The sequence below is a fragment of the Megalobrama amblycephala genome, linkage group LG7 (genome assembly GCF_018812025.1).
Source record: "Megalobrama amblycephala isolate DHTTF-2021 linkage group LG7, ASM1881202v1, whole genome shotgun sequence".
NCBI lineage: Eukaryota > Metazoa > Chordata > Actinopteri > Cypriniformes > Xenocyprididae > Megalobrama > Megalobrama amblycephala.
Window position 1 is genome coordinate 23763522 of NC_063050.1, and position 22838 is coordinate 23786359.

The following is a 22838-nucleotide window of genomic DNA, read 5'->3' on the forward strand; positions in this document are numbered from 1 at the left end:
GCAGGGTGTAGGACACAGAGGTGGGAGACATTTAATAATGCACCTCCCGAATGAGAAAACACACTCTGTTCTCTTAAATGAAATGAAGAACACACAGAATGGACAAAGGGAAGGGATGAAGGAGGCATTTAGTGTGTCTTACCCTCTGTCGTGTATACAAACTACAGTCTGTGTGTACACTGCTACATGTTAGAGGGTGTGTGTGCGTATGGCAGTGTGGTTGCGGACAGGTTGGAACGGGAATCAGATGAAGGTAAATGAATAAATGAGTGGCACTTACATTTAAATAGCACCTTTCATCTGCTCAGGGCCCCAAAGCGCTTCACAAACCCTGCAGAACAGAATGACCTCAGAAAGCACACTGTGAAGGGCGCCTCTCTACCTCAACACTGAACTAGAGCGCTGTGAAACTCTCTCGCCCTGACTAAAAAAGCAGCTGGGCAGCCATAATACACATACAAGACTCCCATCAGCTGACAGAGAGCAAAATGGATTTGATCACTACTGGGATCTGTGCTCTTATGTTTTGAATCTTTATTGTGCAATGACTCTGGAGTTTGTCTAAGAGACCGAAAATTAGTTCATCATTTGTGAAAATTTTGTTGAATCAATAGCAGCTGCTTAGTAAAAGTTAATAAACAGATTATAAGGGTAGTAGAGACGAAAATCAGTAGATACAGTAAAACAATAAAAGAAGCATATTTTACATATATACATAATGGAGAACAATACAAAAATACTTAATTGTGTGCCAGAAGAAAATAAGACATCATACAACATAAACCACTGGTACACCTCAATCACAGACCAGCAGCTGGCTGACCCAGAAAAGGGACGTAAAAGTAAAGTGTTGTTTAAAAGAAACTGTTTGTGATCAAAAAGCAATTTTATCTGAAAAGCATGAAAGTCAACTTGAGGACCGTCTCAGAATAAATAAATACATGAATATCATAGCTCTATAATCTTACAGCATGTATCATTTGGTATATTTCATTTTTTCCTTAGCAATGTATGGAGAAACATTTGAAACAAGGTTGATACGTCAACAAACCGCAAATGAGCTCTAAAAAAGCAACCTCTGAGGAATAACATATTCCTATGGGGTGCATTTGTTGCTACTTTTCTCGGATTTTATATAGGATTATGTAAATATTATAGAATTAGCAGAGAATCCCCAGAGACTACATGTCTCAGATAAGGACACTTAAGTACAGGTATTTATATACAAAAATATACAGTCCAGTTTCAAACTATGACACCTTGTATGGAATATTCATAAGCAGACATTAATCCAGCCAACTGGAACCCTGCTGTGGGAGAAAGATCCCGTGAAAAAAAAAAACATGCAGTGATTTGTAAGCAGTCAGCTGCTATACATATAACGTAACATTAATGCCGACCACACACACACTTAAACTCCAGAGTCATTGAACCATTGCAGATTCAAAACGTAAAAATACAGATAAAACATCAAACGTTTAAGATACTGACAAGGAAACACTTTCTGTGGAAATTTAGAGCACAGAATATTTTTGTCAAATATAAAATATTAAATGGAGGATTTTTTATTTAATTGTTTTTCCAGCCTTTTTGAATTTTATATGAGAGCTAACAAATAAAAAGAGAATAATAAACCATAGATTACATGCTGAGTGCCTTTTAAATATTCCCAATCCGATACATTTTTAAGTAAAAGTCAGAATATAGAAGGCCTGCCTTTATTCACAGTCATTATTATCTTAAAATCCTAATATTTAAAGGCGTGCCATCTTTTCAAACTTTTAAGGGCATATTTGGAATAGAAAATGCTCAAATGGCACCTCTTATCGTGTTTTTCATCATAAATGCCAAATAAGGCTGCTAGTAAAATACTGTCTGTCCCTCCAAGTTAGAGAAGCCTCGCTACTGTTTTAGGTTTATTTTCCTCCTTTACCTGTGGCTTGTAATGGCTAAGCGCTCTAATGAGTGATAACTACAATCTAACAAATGTGTCTAGCATGGGAAAGCATAGCCATAAATGACAAGATGAGGCAATGAAATCTGAAATACATGACCTTAAGACATGAATTATGTATGTCAAACAACTAGACAAATACAACAAAAAATATCAAAGACTGGACTTTGTGTTTGTTCAGTTTAGTCAACAAGATATCAACTTGGGGGTCAGTTCGTCTTGTAAGTGTTTGGAAATAGGGTGTCTATTAGCCTTCAGATGAGTATTCATTGTGTTTAAATGTGTTGTTGTAACTGTGGTGGCGGTTATGACAGGCTGAGAAAGAACAGTGTGAACTGTAGCCTAATGGTCTTGGCAGTGGAGCTGCTCAACAGATGGACTAGTGCTGACTGGCTTGTTGTGATTTCTTCAGATATATTTTCACATGCGGGCTCAGACCTTTTGCAGTAATGTCTACCACAGGCTTTCCAAAGGAAGGGGCTTGTTCCTGAAAGTGCCTTTGATTTGTGTGCTTACCTATGTAGAATTGGCATCCCTAACTGTCAATAACACCTGCAAAGTGGAATTAGAAATTATACCTTTGGGGATCCTGACTTCCCAAACATTGATTAATAAGAGGATAAAAAGAAAAAGCTTTTATCATTCCTCTTGTAAACTAAAGAGGGATTCAATAAATTGAAGGCTGAAACTTTTTAACAATACAACGCCATAGTTATTTACTCACCATGTTATTCCAAACAAATGTTTGTATGCATTTTCTTATCTTTGCAACTACAATGAATAGGCCTAGAACTTTCAAGCTTCAAAAAGGATACAAAAGAACCGTAATGGTGGTCCAAATACTACTGTGCTACATTCTTCTATAGACTTCTAAAAGTAAATTGTTATTCATGGAAAATCTTTTCCTTCAATAGGCTGTTAACTTGAGAACTTCTACAACCAGATTATTGAGTCAGTGAGTTGAAACTGAACTGGATCGGTCAAAGGGCTTTGACACACCAGGCTGATGGTCGGGCTCACGTCAGTGGCAGTTTGCCCGATTCAGCATGTTGAATCAGCGTCGGGGCTGTTGGTGAGAGTTTATTGGCTATTCAGTTTAGCGAATAAGTAAATAAAACGAAGCCCTCATTTCTGATAGATTCTGATATCTGCTAATATAAACTGTTATTTCCTTACATGCAGGTGCAGAATGCTTGTTAGTTGGTAGTTGGCTGTAGTCTTTGCAGTGTGCTCAAGCGCAGCTTTTTGGCCCAGACGCAGCCGACACAAGGTGACAACACAGTCAGCTTTCGTCTCTGATTCTGACTTGGTGTATCACGGCTTAAATAATTAGAATGAATATTTCATTTTTTTAGATTTAACTGATTCTTTGACTAGATTAGATTTAGAACTCTCAAACTGGGAATTAGGTCCCATTTACACTAGTGCATTTTTGTTTTAAAACGCATAACTTTTGCTACGGTTACGCCTGTCGTTTATACTACTCCGCCATTTTCAAACCCTCAAAAACTGAGACTTTTGAAAATGCTGCAGAGTCACTTCTAGTTCAAAAACGCTGGGATTGCGTTTCAGTGTAAACGGACCAAAACGGAGATTTTTGAAAACGATGGCGTGGCTGCCCACGTTTGCTTTGCATATCCTTGATGACCACGTAAACAGTAACATGGAATATGAACTGCAATCTTTGCTGGCTTTGTTTAGCAGCCATTGTGCAGTTAAACTCAGCATTTTTTAAATACTGCAGCTACTGTACCTACATGCGCAAGAGGCAACTGTTTACACTTTTATACGCTTGCCCAGTGTGCATGAACGGTCATGTGACGTGTTTTCAGACGTGTAGTGTAGACAGAGATTGTTTCTGAAACGCTGTGGAAAAGCCAGTGAAGACGAGGATCGTTTTTATTTCAAAGAGCCTTTTTAAAACGAAAACGCACTAGTGTAAATGGGGCCTTAGACATCACGACTTCTATCATGAACTCTCGTAATAGAAAAGTGAGGGCATGTATCATGAACTTGTGTAACAGTGAATAACCACATATATTTTGGTCTGTTCCTTACAAAAATATAACATATGGCTTCAAAAGACAGTGTATGAGTACGGACAGCTTACGATACTGTTTAGCATTCTTTTTGAAACCTGAAAGCTCCAATCCCAATTAATTGCAACTGTATGGAAAAGTGTAAATTGGACTTTCTGCGAAATTTCTCCTATTGCGTTCCACAAAAGAAAATCATACAAGTTTGGAACAACATGAATTAATGGGAGAACTGCTCCTTTAAAAAAGGTATTAGCGGAAATGTGAGGTTATAAGTGGTACATTCAAATCTCTGGCTAATTAGCGTTGTGTGCAGATATATGTTTTAGGCACATTCAGGAAGTCTGTCTAGAACATGCTTCTACTCTACGTGGCTCCACAGAGAGGTTACCCTGAAGCACTGTTCGATGAACTTTGCTCATATCTGGAACAGCCTGTGTTGGGAATCCAGCTTGATCATCGACCAGTGCTCCTGGATAGGCTCTGTTTAAAACCTGGGCTGTGTCCTGCCTGAGGGGGTAGGGGCTAAGGTAGGGTGGGGGCGGGGTTTTGTGAGATTGCGGGGAGGCACGTGCTGTACTTGCTTTCCTTACTTGAGCCCTCCAGCGGGGACGGTGTGGCACTTCTTGTGCTCCAGGAGCTGCTCGGGTGTCTTCATGAACTTGTGGCAGATGTCGCACTCAAACATGCGTGTGATCAGGTGGATCTGTAGGTGCCGCTCGTACATGGGCCGAGTTTTACACACAAAGTTGCAGAAGACGCATTCAAAGCCTGTGGGATTACAGAAAGGAAGAGAGAGACAAATGGCATGCTATTATCATCTCTATACATTATCTTATATTGTGTTAGCAACAGTTGATTATAAAGAACTGGATTATATATTTAATCCAATTTATCTCAATGATTCTCTAAAGGCAGGGTTTTCAACATTTATAGACCCAGGGACCTCCCAACTCAAAGACTGCAGGTATAAAAACTGCTATATTTTCTTAACATTTTATAATAACTTTCATTAACATCCTTAAATACGATTATAAAATTACATAATGCTTATCAGAATGTTAAAAACAGTTACTGTTTCAAAAAAATCTATATTTTCTACATCTACACTACCATTCAAACGTTTGGGGTCAAAACAATTTTTAAATGTTTCTGAAAGAAGTCTTCCTAATGCTCACCAAGGCTGAATTTATTTGATCAAAAGTACAGTAAAACAGTACTATAAAAAATGTATTACAATTTAAAATAGCAGTCTTCTATTTGAATATATTTTAAAATGCAATTTATTCCTGTGATGGTAAAGCTGAATTTTCTGGAGCATCATTACTCCAGTCTTCAGTGTCACATGATCTATCAGAAATTATTTTAATATGCTGATTTGGTGCTTTAAGACACATTTCTTATTATTATCAATGTTGAAAACAGTTGTGCTACTTAATATTTTGGTGGAAACCAAGATTCTTCTTTGATGAAGAGAAATTTCAAAAGAACAGATTTTTTTTTACTTTTTTGTAATAGTAATGCTTTATTGAAACATGTGATCAATTCAATGTGTCCTTGCTCGAGAAAAAAAAAAAGAAAAAAAAAAGAAAACATACTGACCCCAAACTTTTAAACAATATACTGCAATAAAGTGAGTAGTAATCAGCTTGTCAGGTGATTTCAACATGGCGGCCACCATGAGGCGACCGGAGTGCACATCATTTTGAACATTTTTCAGAATACCTTTTAATTTTTTTGATCTGTAAAACATTTTTGATGATGGAAACATGCCTGAGATCATCTTTAATTAGTTCTGGGATGAAATTAATAGGCCTATGTGTAACTCACCTTTCTCTGCTTTTTCCTCTGTTCCTGGGCCTGAGCTTGATTGGCTGCCCACAGAAGAAGGCGGAGCCAAGAGGCTTTTTAGTTCTTCGTTACCTTGGGCAACATCTCCACCTTCAGAGCTGTTGAGGGAGTCACTGAGGGCTGAGAGAGAGGAGGAAGTGCTCTTGGTCTCACTGAGAGGGCTTCTGGAATTGAGACCTGTGTGGGATAAAAAAAAAAAAAAAAAGATATTGAGGGTCACTTCCTGAATATAAGACAAACTCTGTATTTGAATGACATGATGGTATCAAAGACTCGGCTTAGCTTAAGCCATCAGAGAATTAGGCGGGAACATCTTTCAGCGCTCAAGGTTTGATAATGAATTCTGTAATGAGTAAAGCAAAAGGCAGAAAAATCCTGCAATTGATCGAGATCCACCCAGTGAGTGAATATGTATGCCTAGAGCAGTGCGGTATTAAGCCTTATAAGTCAGGGGAGCTGGGCTCTCTTCCCTAAGAGGCACTCTTGCGGGTTTAGCCTGACTTCTGTATCCAAGCAGCCAGAACACTCAAGCCTGCGCTCTTATTGATCTACGCTGTGCCTGAGAGCAGCAGGGGAGGGGGGCTGCCTAGGTCAGGCCGCCACAGCTAAGATGGCGGGAGCATCTCAGGCCATGGCTTTCCCCTAGGGCCCTCAGAGCTCACGAAATGGCCGATACCAGCTCGCACACGCGCTTCGCTTGCATGTTAAGACTTCCGTTCTTTTGAAGGAACACATTCGGAATACAGAGTAGGTGGTCATGTTTAATCTTTTGTCAGCTGCAGTGACATCTTTGAATACAGATGTGCTGTGTGACTTGTATGCGTTATGAGGAGCAGGACTTCATCTCTATAAGGCTACTGTAAGCTGCGGACATTGCTCGAAATACCACAGCGAATTAGTGTCTGGGTTTAGCTGAACACCTGCAGTGTAAAGCAAAGCATGTGGATGTGCCAGGCGGGCACCCTGGTGACAGCCGCAACTCTCGACCACCTTCCTAAGCAGGAGACAAAGAAGTGCAGGCTGGTAGGCGCTGACCTGAGGTCAGCCAATCTGCAGCAAGAGGTGTCTCTGGCAGGGCGCTAAATCACAGTTGACAAACCAACTTGTTCTTTTTCTGTCACTCTCAGATCTCACTGTCTTGCCTTTGACTCAAGCTCCGTGGCGTGAGGGTGAGTGTGGGAGACATGGCGGCGTTGGGCTACTTGGATGGTTAGTTGTGAGTGACTAGGGCTATCGATTTTTCAGCCTCCTTGAGTCTAATAACACCAGGCCTCACAGTTAGATATAAACTCACACACCCACTCAAATGCGAACCCCCAGTCAGGTTCATGACCGAATAAAAACTAACCCCATGCAGAAACCTGATGATTGAGGTGTTTGTCTGCAATAACCCTGGTGAGTTTCTGTGTCAACAACATCCAGCCAGTGATTCAGACCTTAAAGGGGGGGTATAAAGCTATTTCATGCATTCTGATTTATTTACACTGTTAAAGAGTTGGATTCTCACGCTAAACATGGCCAAAGTTTCAAAACACAAGATGGACGTATGACGGAGTATTTCTGTGCCAAAAATACTCAAATCCTCACAAACTTTGGGATCTTTTTTTCAAGTATGGGGCTGTGTGACTTGCCTGGCAAGGCCAGACTGATATATCTTCTACAAGATATATCAGTCTGGTCAGTCTGCCCTCCGTCGCGATTCGAGTCAACTCCAAACCATACTGTGCAATCAGATTCGTTTATTTCTAGTGTGGCGAAAGTCCCTTCAATATCAACAAAGATTGCGTATGGGAGACCCGAGAGTTTGTTCTATTCAGCTGTGAATTCAGTTTTAAATGACCAAAAACACATTAATTATTTACTTTTCGCTGTTGACTCTCTTGTCGCTTTGCTAACATCATATCCGCCCTTCTCTGATTGGTTTACTCCGCTTCCTGTTTGCTCGGATTTGCTTCGCCCTAGAAATCGAATTGATTCAATGGCCGACCAGACTCATCCGCTGGTACAGTGGTGAGGCTGGATTTTCCAGGCAACTGTGTGACATCAGAATGGTCAGAATTTCTTGTACGGCCACTTCTCCCAGAAGAGCGCGTGCGCACACGTCGACCAGCAGCAGCGGCGCTGCACAGGACTTGCTCGAGAAAGATTTATCACTTTGTTTTTAGACCACGAAATCAACAATGTCACCAAAGAAGTATGTTTTTGGTTGTGAGGGTTTTTCGGTGGCTGCTCATGCCCTCAAGATCGGCGCTTATGGTTTCATAAACAAGGCCCAGTTCCATGCTGGATTTACAGATCATTTGAAACTGAAAGATTGAATGGCCTTTGATAATGATCCCGGTTATGAGTCAGAACAGCAGGTGGTGAGTAAAACTGCTTCAAATGTCTGTTTTGTTTGCAATAGGCACCTAAGTGCATATAATGTAAACAATACGAATTCATAAATTCATTATTCATTATTCACTATTCACTATACGCTATTCATTATAGTGATTCAAAAGTTATCCATGGATAATGAGATGGTGTATTGCGTGTGTTTAAATATATTTGTTAAGCTGACCATTGATAACTTGCAGGCCTTAAAGACTGCAAATAAAATTATTGCAAATGCAATGTGCGACATTAATCTAGTCATGTCAGAAATCTAGCATCTTTGGTGAAAATGATTGTGGTTTTGTCAAAAAACATCTTGCAAAGTTGCAATAGCTAATTAAGTCTTTACAGTGCAAGCTAATGTTTTCTGTATGCAACAAATGAGTCAGTTAGTCACAAAGGCCCTGTTTACCTGGTATTAAGATGCGTTTTGGTTGATTGGATCACAAGTAGATGAGGGAGACATACCAGTTTACACCTGGTGTTTTAGTCTGTCTCTTTTGTCCACTTTCGATCACTTCTGTAGTGATTTCTTGGAGGGGATGGTCTATGGGTGGGTAAATGTATGTTCTTTTTTAGATCTTTCGATCTAATGGACGAAATAAGCTTGCGCAATTTACATATGAAAATGAAAGTACACGGCAGAAAAACATACGGAGAACATCAGCTTCCATTTCTGCTCTGTCAGCCACAAGACCATGCTGAACACTATGAGAGTATGTTAGAAATCAGGAACGGTGAGAGAATTGTGCTTAGAAAGTTTTCCATCTTCAAACCAAACTTGGGTCTTTTTCAGCCAACAAAGTTTAAATCCCATCTAGCTAGCTCACTTCTCATAATGTTTATACATTAGGTCAGTAGGTGGACAGTAGGTGGTCTTTTGTGGTGGCTCGAACACATCCGACCACATGAGCATTTACACTACAAAAGCAATACAGTCGAATGCATTTTCAGCTACCTCTGGAAGTGGTCAAAAGTGGACAAGCTTAAAACATTTTAGACCCTGTTTACACCTGTATTTAAAGTCGTCCACTTGTGATCGGGTTTACAAAAATGCTTCTTAATACCAGCTGTAAACAGGGCCAAAGGTTCACAAAACTTCTAAAACCTGCTTCTGGCTTAACAGTTTGAAACAGACTCACTCACTAGTGAATCATTCAAAGGAAAAAAAAAAAAGACATTTGGCTCCAAAATAATTTTATTTTAGGAACCTATGACTCGCTTGTCATTTTTTAGTCAGAAGTCCTGCACTCAGAACTTACCTAGTTACAACTTCAGCAGTATCATTTTGAGTTACAAAAGAAAATGCAAATATTATGATGTACAAGCGCCAAGGTTTAAAACAAGATCAGAGGGTATGTTAAACACCCTGATGAAAAGAACGGGCTGGTTTATACTGGTTAGATGCTGGTCTAACTCGAGAACCAGCATTGGCAATATGTTCATTAGCAAAACTGATTAACCAGCATGGACTTTCTGGAAAAGATGGTTGACCAAGATAGTCATTCAAGCTATTTGAGATCCCTGGTGTACAAACCAGCATCCAAAACACAGGATTTTCAACAGGTAATGTCTAAAATGTAAGAATAGTGAGATCTTACCTGCGTGCCCTGCACTGATGTGAGCTTTCATCTCGGCCTCGTCCACACCCACATACTCACAGGTGCTACAGCAGAGAGAGAACATCCACTGCTCTTTGTCCACATGAAGAGACATATGACTAACAAACTGAGCGTTAAACTCTGTTTGGAAGCCACAGACGTGGCAGCTGTAGTAGTAGGGGCAGTTTTTGAGCTCTGGGCCATCGTTGGTAACAGCAGTAACAATCTGCTCAGCATCTGTGTTCACCAGTTTGACTGAGTGGATGGTGAGGTGCTGGTTGAGGTTGGCTCGGCACTTAGCCGCGTATGGACACAAATGACACTTATACTTCCTCTCTTCTGCAGAAACAAACAAAAGGGCACTTATAAAGCAAACGGACAGATAGATTGTGTTTATTATGTTGATAGATGATGTTTATAAGGTGTCCCTATTCTAAGATCAGAAGATCTCTACTCTTGAGGTTCACCACCCCTACAGGACTTTATATTTATTTATTTTCAGACTGAGATGTATTTGGATGGACCGTGATCAGACTGCTCATTGATGCTCCTCGGGGACCTGCGGGATGCGATTGTTCAAGGATCAGGCAAGGCTGGTCATGGTTGTGCTGTGCTCCAGGGGAGCTAAGAGCTCAGAGAGACTTCTTTATAGCTTAGTAATTACTTGGGTACTTTTCCCACCAGGACTAATCAGTAGCCTAATCTCTTTAAAGGAAGGGTAATCTAGTCCAGTGAACCTTATTTACTTACCTACGGCATTACTCATTCTAATGACAACATACAGCGTTGTTGGACATGTATGTGAAATGTGAAAATATAACATTCAACAAAGCTTGATTTTCAGCTAACTGTTGTTGTAAACCAGTAAACTGGTAAAGGCTGTTAGCCAAGTAAGTTAACGCTGTAGTTGTGATTACAAACATATGTTTAAATGTATTACTACAAATTGCTCACAGTGCAAGTTCTGCTGAAAACACCAGCTCATACCAACATAGATGGTGGACCAGAAAAATGTGGCTGGTAATGTTGGTTAACAAGCCTAGCCAAACTGGTTGAACGTTGTTTTTAGGCATGAATTCTCACCTGTGTGTAAGGAGAGATGCCTGGAGAGAGTCTGTTGGCGACCAAACACTTTGCCACATACAGGGCAGGGAAAGAGCTGTTCATTGAGTCTCCATTGGGCGAGTCCATTTCCTGGCTCACTACTCACCTTGTCTGGATCTACACACATTAAAAAAAAAAAAATCAGATAAAAAAAAGTTAGTTCTGGTTCTCAAATCTAGTCCAACAGCACTGGGATGTTTCACTGTTTGTATCGCTCTGCTTGTCTGCGCTCCCTGTTGTTCCAGATCAAACTACTGCTCTTGTGATACCTCTTAAGTGATTCATTTTGTCATTCAAGTTTGAAATCTTGCAATGTTTTAGCTAAAATTGCTCAAGACATTGTAGCTGTGATTGCTCCAGACATGCTTGAGATCACAATACACATGCTATATGAGAATATTGAATTCCTTAGATGAATTTGTCTGAAATTCTTGAAATATCCTACTCTTGTGAGACATGGGGACTACTAATTGCAGGTACAACCGAGAAACCAAGAGACATGGAGGTTGGCAAGAGGTCAGTGTGTGTTCTGCCACTGTGTTGGATAATATGTTGATGAGTCTATACATCCAGATCAGGGAGCCAACAAGGTGTTTTTTTTATCTTGACATTGGACTGTGTGCTCCTTTTTCACCTTTCATTAGAAGAGCAAGAGAGGGGGAGAAAGAGCGAGAGAACGAGAGAGAGAGAAAGAGAGAGAGAGAGACAGAGAGAGAGCATGCCACACAAGTGGAGGAGCCCAGCTGAATTAACCTTCTGATGAAGGTGGTTGGCTCGGCGTCAAATTAAAATGCAGCGCCACGCCTTTTCTCTCTCCAGAAGGAAGGAGGGAGAGAGAGATAAATAAATGAATAGATAAATAAATATATAAACCGAAGAGAAATTCCGTCATCATGCAACACAGCCCCTTCAAATGAATGTCTGGTGCAATATGAACGCCTGGCCATTTTTCTGTACGAAATATGAGGCAGAGAGGATGCCAAATGTTAAGCAATGTTTCTTTACAAGCCAAAACAGAACAGAAATATGTATACTTATTTAAAAAAAGTCTGCGATTTACATCAGAAAGGGTCTTTAATCATCAAGGCATTCAGAGATACATGTTTTGGGTTTGTAGGTCATATCAATGACTCGAGGGTTTTTTATTAGTTATGCATGTACCGCAGCATTCTGATCCGTTCAATAAACATGCAAGGGGCTTTTTGGATATGCAGCGGGTGTGTGCCCGTCCCTTTGGACTTGTGGTTTGCTCATAAATAGGCACATTTTTTACAAATGCTGTCATAAGCAATGCAGCCTCAGGATTGATGGGGGCATGGCGAGGAAAAGGGGGGCAAGTGGTTGGGGAGAAACAGCATTTTTTTGGCATATCAGAGAGGATTTAATGGTGGCAATTAAAGAGCAGATGCACTGGCCTTGGACGCAAGACCTAAAGGACATTTTCATGGGGCTGCTCGTATCTGCCAGAGACCAAACCAAAAGTCCTGACGGTAATAGTGTCTCAAAGTGGTCCAATGGGAAGGCTTGTCTGACTTGTCGGCACGTTTGCTCAAGAAGTCAGAGGGAAATGCTAAAAGAGCCCCTTTACTTCTCACAACGATCTTGGTTGAAAGACGCGTCTGAGATAAATATAGATCTACAGGGCAATCTAATGTCACTGTGTCAGTTTCATTGTTATCATGGACAGAGTTGCCATGCCAAGGTTTATATTGGTCCTAGAGCACCCATTAATACTAATGTAAGCCATCTATCCTGTGTTAAGTTCTGAAATCCATCATTATTTTAAAAGACATAAGGATAAATGATGTCCTTGCTTGCCTGCTCGATTTTACTGCTGATGTATTACTTACCTCTGAAAAAGAAGGCACATTACTTCACTTTTAAGCCAACAAGGGAAAAGTAGGAAAATTATGTCCCAGAAGAAACTTTTATTGCTCAGACACTACTCTTTCATAGAGGTTCTCAGTTATGTTTTAAATAAGTAACAACTTTGTCTGTTTCTTTTAAAATTCCTTAGGTGAAATAAAAACAGATACAACTGAGACAATTGTTGATATACAGTAAAAGTATAACAGTAAAAGCATAGAACGGGAAGTTAGACATCCCAGTCTGCAGGAAGTGCCGATCAACAATAAGTTGTACAGTCACTTTTGTACAGTAATTAGTAATAAGCTCTCTCTCTGCCTCCATATACTCGTGTTTTCAGTGTGATTAATATGCTTTATGCCGAACATCACATGAACAAAGAGGAAAACAGGTCTCATTGCATCCACTTGTGAAAGTGTTAACGGCAGTACAAACTGACAGTGATATCTATGGACTTCTAAGGTAATCAGCTAACCTAGGTAGTTATTTTTATTGTTGGCCTTTTATTTGATTTATAAACAAATCAGAGAAGTAGACTTTAAATTCACAATTTGGTCTCCATTTAATTTCCCTGCTGAAAGAGAGAAATTAAATCTCTCTTTAAGAGATACATTTTTTTTTCTTGGTGTGCTGAGCAGTAAACCATCTTTTTCTCATTTGAAAGTTAAAAGAGTTGAAAGAGTTCACCCAAAAATTATAAAAAATTCTCTCATCATTTACTCAGGCTCATGTCATTCCAAACCTAAATGACTTTCTTTTTCTGCAGAACACAAAAGAAGGTATTTTGAAAAATGAACAATCCAATCAACAGTGGTCACAGATATTTTTCAGTATATCTTCTTTTGTGTTCCAAGAATGGAAGAACGTCATACATGTTTGGAACAAAATGAAGGTTCCCGTACTGACCTGCACTGCATAAGAGAAAACAGAATGGATAAATTAGAAAACAGTTCTTTGAAATTACTTTTTGATCAGATAAATGTAGCTTTTGTGAGCATAAGAGATTCTCCAACACATTAAAAAATCTTAACAGATCCCAAACTTTTAAATGGTAGTGTATTCTGACAAATGTCAGGGTCCACAAATATTTTTCACCATACCTTCTTTTATGTTCCATGAATGGAAACAAAAATTTTGATGTTACAATAGAATTTTAATTTTTGCATAATTTATACTTTTTTATACATAATTTACACCTTTGAGCACTTGTTGATATCAAACTTAATATTACTGGATGATGTTTTGACCACATTTCAATCTTAAAGATTCAACTTGATTAGTATTGCCACACTACCAGCATGAATTAGCATCGCTAAACCGCATAATTAAATAACGATGCCATGTGTGTGCCGTCTCCCAGCCGTCCCCCGCGCTGACCTGCACTGCATAAGAGCTTTAATTAAAACTACAGTGGGTGTTTTGCCCTCTGCTTCAATCTATGAGCGAGTTTAGAAAAGGCAACACACAATCAGACACAGGGCACTGAATCAGCCTCGTCACCCCGGGGCCCACGGTTCCACTGAATCACACCGCTCATATGAACCTGTGCGTCTGACTCACGTCCCACCAAGAGGCAGTGCGGCGTGATGTGGTGCTGACAGCTCTGGTGTGACACAGAGCCTGGGGACTGCCAGGGAAAAGATGGCACCTTCCCACAATGCCTCAGTGGGGGGACATGAGCGAACGAATGCCTGTGCAATGCATATGACTCTCACCTAATACATTCATTTTCTTATTGTTGATGAATTTTTCTTAACCTCTCTCCCTCCTTCCCTGTAGAAAAGACCTGCATTGCTGGGAACCAATATATGTTTTTGGAACAAGGGTGACAACCAGACTTCTTAACAAGCTTAAAGGTGTCCTAGAATTAAAAATTGAACTTATTTTGGCATAGTTGAATAACAAGAGTTCAGTACATGGAAAAGACATACACTGAGTTTCAAACTCCATTGTTTCCTCCTTCTTATGTAAATCTCATTTGTTTAAAAGACCTCCGAAGAACAGGCGAATCTCAACATAACACAGACTGTTACGTAACAGTCGGGATCATTAATATGTACACCCCAATATTTGCATATGCCAGCCCATGATCGAGGCATTACACAAGGGCAGCCAGTATTAACGTCTGGATCTGTGCACAGTTGAATCATCAGACTAGGTAAGAAAGCAAGAACAACAGAGAAAAATGGTAGATGGAGCAATAATAACTGACATGATCCATGATAACATGATATTTTTAGTGATATTTGTAAATTGTCTTTCTAAATGTTTCATTAGCATGTTGCTAATGTACTGTTAAATGTGGTTAAAGTTACCATCGTTTCTTACTGTATTCACGGAGACAAGAGAGCCGTCGCTATTTTCATTTTTAAACACTTGCAGTCTGTATAATGCACAAACACAACTTCATTCTTTATAAATCTCTCCAACAGTGTGTAATGTTAGCTTTAGCCCATTAGCCACAGATCACAGCCTCAAACTCATTCAGAATCAAATGTAAACATCCAAATAAATACAATACTCACATAATCCGACACATGCATGCAGCATGCATGACGAACACTTTGTAAAGATCCATTTTGAGGGTTATATTAGCTGTGTGAACTTTGTTTATGCACTGTTTAAGGTAACTGCGAGCTCCGGGGGCGGAGAGTGCCAGCATTTAAAGGGGCCGCTGCATGAATCGGCGCATTTCTAATTATGCCCCAAAATAGGCAGTTAAAAAAATTAATTAAAAAAAATCTGTGGGGTATTTTGAGCTGAAACTTATATTACATCTTGTAAAAAAATGTTTGATGGCACCTTTAAAGGTAGTTTTAGTTCCCCCAAAAATGAAAATCGTCATTTATTCACATTCATTTCTTTATAAACCTGTATGACTTTCTTTTATTCTTCAGAAAACAAAGATACCTTACCGTTTAATAGTTTGAGGTCAGTAAAACTTTTTTTTTTTTTTTCAAGAAATGAATACTTTTATTTAGCAAGGATGCATTAAATTGATCTTAAGTGACAGTAAAAGCATTTTTAATGTTACAAAGTTTTCTATTTCAAATAAACACTGTTCTTTCTGGGGTTTTTTTACTGTATTTTTGAACAAATAATTGCAGTCTTAGTGAACATAAGAGACCAATTTTAAAAGAATTTTAAAAATCATAAAAGATACAGATTTTTAAAGAATGCTTTAAAGAATGTTTCAGAGATTTTTGTCCATATAATGAAAGGCAGTGGGGTCCAAATTGTTGTTTTGGACATTCTTTAAAGTATCTTCTTTTATGTTCTGGGTAAGTAAATGATAATATAACTTTTGGGGGTGAACTATCCAGCTAGTTCCTTGTTCAGCCAGCTGGATGCAGGTTAGCAATGTTTGGGGTCAAATGTACAGAATTCATGACCCTGAAACAAAAAAATTAAGGCATTGACGCATAATTGAGACACTAGAGTATCTACATCAATGCCTTGAAGTGGTTAATGGTTTAATTAGTGTTATTAGAGAGAGATGAGACAGCCTCCGCAGTGATGCTGAAGATGACTTGGGGCAAGAGTCGAGGATAGAAGAGCATTGTTACACACAAACACAAACACACACACGCACACACACACACACACACACACACACACACACACACACACACACACACACACACACACACATATGTGGTTTACAGGGACTCTCCATAGACGTAATGGTCTTTATACTGTACAAACTGTATATTCTATCCCCCAACACTCCTAAACCTACCCATCACAGGAAATTGTCTGCATTTTTTGAACAATAATAAAAAATAACAAAAAAATAAAAAAAACAGTTTAGTATGTTTTTTAAGCCATTTGGTTTGCGAGGACACATGAAGTGTCCTCATAAACCATGTTTTACGTTGTAATACCCATGTCATTATACACATTTGTGTCCTCATAAACCATTTACACAAGAACAAACACACACACGCACACACAAAATGACACAGACCCAATGAAGTTAAGTATGATAATGCAATTAAGTAAAAAAAAAAAATGAAATTAAGATGTAAAAGCAGACAATGATGTTCATCTGTTGCATATAAGTGCAACATAAAGGCCATTTTTATACAAAAGCTATCAAATTGGCAATACAGACACACGCAAACAAACACTGATTAAGTTTCTCTTTGGCATAAATACAAAACTATTTTAGAGCAATTCATTATTTTTCAACCACTGATTATGCTGTTAAAAATAAAAAATTAGAGCTCTTTGTCTTAACTAAGGAGTAGGAGTTACTACCCACACCAGGTCATAAGGTGTTATACACTTAGCAATGAAAATGCCAAAGAAAGATGGAGTAACAGAAAGAATTATAAAGAGAAAGAGAGATGAAAAAAGATAGGCAAGGGTCCCGGCCGCTCTTATGTGATTTGTGTACGTCTGCTTTGTGTCTGTGCGTAAGAATGAACGCATGTCTGAGTGTGTAGTGAATTAACTTTCACGCACCCTGGACACGAAAAACCCAATCATTTTTTCATTAACTGGTGTAGGGAATCGGGCCAGGCGAGCGCAAACTAATTACCCTTTGCCAGAGGGGCCAGTAGAGGGAGGCAGGGAGTGCCAGCTGCCCAGTGCAGCGGTCTCAAAGCTGGGTGGGAGCACGAGGGGCCTCTGTAGCCTCGCATTAGATGAGAGGGGTTGCTTGTGTGCATAGAGATCTATGTAGATGTGAGCAAGGTCCAAAATGAAATCCAAATCCACATAAAAATGACTTGTTAGTGGACAGTAGCTTTGAAATAAGCATAATAGCCTAATGGCCTACATTAAATTGTAAAAATCAGTGATGCCAGATACATACAAATATTCACTAAAAACAAGAGATGTTGTCAGTGGAAAAAATTATTGGAGTTTTTTCTCCACTCTCCAGATGTTCATCGCAACATATATGTTGAATATTCTTAACACTAACGCAACAAAACATATTAGGAACAAACATCATATGACATGCGCCCTACATTGTCATTGTCGCAAGCAGGGTGGGGCCGAGAGCCATGGGAACGGAGCGAGTCCCACAGAGGAGCTCCAGAAGGAGGAGAGATGACAGTGGAAGACAAGAGAAGACCAGGACTTGATGTTGTTGTTTTGTGTTAGTTTATGTGGCAGTCATCCGTGAGGGGCTGCCGCTTTACTTTTGTTTTTTTGTTTATATTAAAAATATATAGGAAACACTGAAATAATAGCACTCTCATAGGGACAAAAATTAATAATTAAAAAAAGAAACAATGAAATGTACAGTTTCATGGACAGTAGGAAATATTTATGATCGGTTACTAGGTGTGTCAATTATGGACGCTGAATGCGAGTACGGTAAGGGTCTTGGCTGGTGCGGAGGAGAGGTTCTTACCTTGCTGGGCAACCCTGCTTGAAGATCCGGCTTCAGCTGGGGAAGAGCTCTTGGAGCGCGTGCTGAAAGGTGATTGTCTAAAGCGGTCGTCTAGGAAAGGGCTGGAAAATCATAAAGCTACCATTAGATTCACTTAATGTGAGAAGCTAAATTCTGTAAGCATATCTAGTAAACCTACCTGTGTATACCGAATGATGCATTGTCTTTGTTTTCATTTGCTTTACTTACTTTTTCTGAAAAAGAAAAACACAATGGAATTAAAGAGAATCATTTTTGTAATGTTGTACTTACAAAAATCATTTACCACTAGTCAGTGTAAATATATGTTTTTTTTGTTTTTTTTTGTTAATAGAACTATTGATTAATAAAACTGACCAATAATCCATCCCTGATGAAAAAAAAAAAAACTATAATTGCTGGTCTCCAGCATACATTGTGTTTTTGCACACTGGTCCTTTTGCTGGTAGACCAATATCCAGTTTCACCAATAGTGCTATAAAATAGTTTTTTCCCCTATAAAATGTATTTGTTCATTTTAATCTTATAAAAGTCAATGATGATTTCAATAATTTTATATCATTTTATAATACATTTTTTATAGTCATAAAAATTGAGTTAACTTTATATTGTCAACCAGCTAAATCAGCATGAAATTCTTGTTTTCCAGTAAAAATAGAAACATTTTCAAAACAAGATACATTTACTTGAAATTTCAAAAATATATTCAGAGAATATAAATTGAATTCTCATTTCAAACTGTTTTTTTTTATTGTTTTAAGAACAAATCTAACAAAATTTAGTGGGGTTTAAAAAATATTTCCCAGTGGGGCAATATTACAATAAATATTAACAAATTTCAATAAATATTAGAATTCAATAAATTTAAGATATATTATATGAAAAGAAGTCTTAATATATTACACAATTTTACTTCAGCAAATTAATTTTGTTTTAAGGATGTTTTAAGGATTTTGAATATGCATGCTGATTAAAGACAGTCTTTTCAGCAGGGATTGCAGTGGTTAGATTTTTAAAAGCATGTTTTTTCAAAACTGCATTTAAAATATCAAAAAACAGAGGGCAAAAGAGAACAGTATCTTATATGTCTGTCTGTCTATCTGCCTGTCTTTCTCTCTTCTGGTGGTCTGGTAATGACCTTGCTCCCTGGGTGGCACTTCCTAAGCCCCCTCTCCCTGACACCCTCTCGGTCACACGGCTCACAGAGGATGGAAGGGCTCTCTGCGTTGCCATGACGATGCTGCACAGGAGCAAGAGGGAGAGAGAGAGAGAAAGAGAGAGAGACAAGGGAAGTGTGTGCAACCGAGTGTGCTTGAGCCAGAATGTTTGAGAACAATCTGAGGGAGTCGAGGGTTGAGGGGTTATACATACACACTGTGCAGCTACACACCACTCCCATGGGGTAGGGGGGAGTTGGGAGGGTGCGAATGGCGTGAGTGTGAGGTTTGGGTGTGTGTATATATATATATATATATATATATATATATGTGTGTGTGTGTGTGTGTATGTGTGGAGGGGGGTGGGGTGGGGGCTTTGTGATCGGCTTCCGAGGTGCTAGATGGCATTTAAAAAGAGCCGTAGCTGGCAGCGAGGAGCACTGGGGGCAGGTTTGTCTCTGCTAATCCCCAGAACGCTCTTGGAAGAAAAGCTCAATCCTGCCATCATTTAACACCACAAATATCCCTCCACTCTCTAGTGTGTCAGTGCAGCAATCACGATGAAGAAGAAAACATGAAGACTGTCGATGCAGAGAGCTCTTTTTTTTTTTTTTAAACGGACAGTCCACCCTGTTTCTTCTTTTATAGAGACTTACCAGACAGTTTGAAAAGCAGCTCAGAGGCCATTTTGACTGATATGTCCTGGGAGAAGAGGTCATTTTGGGGGCGGGGCAAAGGATCTGGGAGGTTGACAATTGGTTCCTTCTTCTCACATGCCCCTGAAGTGCTGAAACCCAGCAGATGAGAGGAGGGTGGGGCCAATTCTAGGGGCGGGTCCACTTCCATAGGCTCCGCCTTCACTATGACGTTCTGGATGCAAGCGTCTTTGTTATTCTCTGAAAACACAAATTAAAATCAATGTTATTCCATTTGCAAATGACCATAATAACACTGATCTAATTAGAAGTTCATGGGATTTCAACAAATAAAATTGTTGAACTTCAGCTTCAGGCAAAGATTTAAAGTAATGAAAGCTTTTGGCAGAAGTGGCCAGAACAAGGAGTATATTTGGCAACAGCATCAATGGTACACAGTGGTGCAATTTGCACATGTGATAGTCAGTGGAAGTCCTGAGGCAAGATCAGGCATAAGGTACTCAGATGCCTCTGGATGTTCCTTGGAAAAATTTACCACTAAGGTCACAAGTCATTTTGAGTCATTTTGCAGCAGATCCACCACAGGTGATAATTTTTTATTTTATTCTACATTAAAAAATTTACAGCAACACTGTTTGCTACCAGTAAAAAGCACAGAAGAAGGAGACATGATCGTTCGATGTTTACATGTAATCTCTCAGCCAGTGTTTCACAGTTTAATAAAAAAAAGTACCGAACCGTGACTTGAAAACCAATGTATGTACTGAACCGTCATGTTAGTGTACCATTACACCCCCACTATACACTACCGTTAAAACGTTTCTGTTTTCTATTGTAATTTATTTTAAGATGTAATTTTTCCAGTGATGGCAAAGCTGGGTTTTCAGCAGCCATTACTCCAGTCTTCACTGTCACATGATCCTTCAGAAATCATTATAATATGCTGATTTGGAACTCAAGAAACATTTCTTATTATAATCAGTGTTGAAAATAGATGCTCAACCCTAGAATGCATAAAGTGGGTAAAACTGACGTGACATGCTGTGATTTTTTTTTTTTTTTTTTTACATATTTTATCAATAATAACATTTATTTGAAATTCCATGAATTTTTCAAAAACTTGTTTCTGACCCTGATCAATGTCATTTTCACATTTCTTGGTCATAGGATGGGAAATATTTTAATTTTTTTATCACTACCCAAAGAATGCATTCCATGTGGAATTTTGACTCAACACAGTATTTTTGGATACATTTTTTGGCAATAATAATATTTATTGTCTTTGTTGTGACTTTTTTGCTCTGAGCCAAGAATTTGCCTCAGACACCAACACTGTATCTGAATACGTATATATCTCTGTACTATATTGCTGGTTTTTAAATATTTTAAATAGAAGGGAAGAATTCAAAAAATTTAGAAATATATTTTATCTCACACACCCGAATCTGTAGCAGAAAAGAAAAAAAAAATCTTGCAAGCCACTAGAACTTGCTGAATCACTTAATAGCTTTAATACACAATATGAGGGAAGAACAAAACATTTAACTTAGTTAAGGTTTGTATCTGACAAAATATTTGGCAAGCTACAGGTTTTATTTATAAAAAGCTCACAGGAAAAAGCATACACTGACTACAACAATTACAGTTATTAATTTTTCATTGGTTCTCTCATTTTTGCATGTGTTCATAATTTCTTTGTATTTCTTTGTCATTGCGTTATGAAATATCAACCCAGTCCAGCCCAGTCTCATAGACATGCAGTGAAGGAAGGACCTGAGCCATAACTAGGCTCTCTTTAATTGGGCCAGTAAACACCCAGGCAATCGCATAGCAATGTCCTGGTAATCACCCACATTTTCTGCACTGTGCAAAACCAAGAAGCAAGATTTTGTAACCTATAAGCCCCCTCGCCAAAGGAAGCACAGACATGAACTCACTGTCATGTGCAACATATTTAAATTTGAGCCTGGTTGTCCACTTTATGACTCATTTGAGTTTTAAACTGCTACAGAGACAAGGGCATCATTGAGATAAGGCTTTTACCAAAGGCGGTTCAAGCTGAAGCAGATGTCTATAATTTGGCTTAAAAAAGGGGGTTTGAAATCTGGTCGAAATGACTCAGAATGTTTTTTTTCTTACTCACTGCTCAAGGCTAAGCCAAAAACAAAGAGTACAACAAAACTCCTTCAAATACAATCAATTCCTTGTTTTTTGTTTTTATAAAAAGGGGGACCAGAAAATACGTAGTGCCATTCGAACAAATGGCAAAATTTGGCTGGATACCTGGGGCGTTTGTGTTTTGTTTTTGTGTCATAAAGTGCAGAGGTATAAAGCAGAACACAACAATGAGGGTTGAACTTGACAGCATATTTACAAACTTCAAAAGGTTTCAAGAACTTTCTTTGGTTAGCCTAAAAAACACGCAAGCGCCACGACAGGACAAACAAGACAGACACTCAGTGAGCTCATAGGAACTCCGCAGTTCATTTAATTAAAACCAGCTCTTGTAAACTCACTCAGCCTTTCTGATATAGAAAAACAAAGAGGTCTGCTCCCTGCATTCGAATCTGAGGGTAGAAAAACGTTTAGCCTGTTTCTCTTATCAGATCAGACTTCTGACAGTATGTACAGCTGAGCAGTAGATGGCATATGCTTCTCAGGGGTGACCACGCTTGATCAGACAGCTGGGGGGGGGGGGAGGCAGAGGGGGCGTAACCATATGAATTTTGTCTGGCCAGAGACGAGGGAGCAGGAGATTGTGGGTAGGCCGGGTGACCTCCACCCCTCCCGTTAACAGCGAGCGTTATTGGGCAGGGTCTGTCGGAGTGTTGTTGTCTGGCTCTGACCTAGATTGTGT

General features: G+C 39.1%; 1 protein-coding gene across 7 annotated transcripts in view; it reads right to left on the bottom strand.

The window, feature by feature from the left end:
• The window catches only part of znf827 (zinc finger protein 827), an 81139-nt gene that overhangs the window by 4414 nt on the left and 53887 nt on the right, over window positions 1-22838 (bottom strand). For 3 of the 7 annotated variants that reach the window (XM_048196661.1, XM_048196660.1, XM_048196659.1), the window contains exons 6-12: window positions 19982-20221; window positions 18329-18383; window positions 18151-18251; window positions 10899-11036; window positions 9816-10154; window positions 5821-6018; window positions 4584-4761 (exon numbers count right to left, since the gene is read on the bottom strand). In XM_048196661.1, the coding sequence (XP_048052618.1) occupies window positions 4584-4761; window positions 5821-6018; window positions 9816-10154; window positions 10899-11036; window positions 18151-18251; window positions 18329-18383; window positions 19982-20221 (1249 nt within the window). Of the gene's footprint in view, window positions 1-280; window positions 2507-4583; window positions 4762-5820; window positions 6019-9815; window positions 10155-10898; window positions 11037-18150; window positions 18252-18328; window positions 18384-19981; window positions 20222-22838 lie in introns of all 7 variants that reach the window. The other 4 variants (XR_007185765.1, XR_007185764.1, XM_048196663.1 and 1 more) reach the window with 2 other exon arrangements.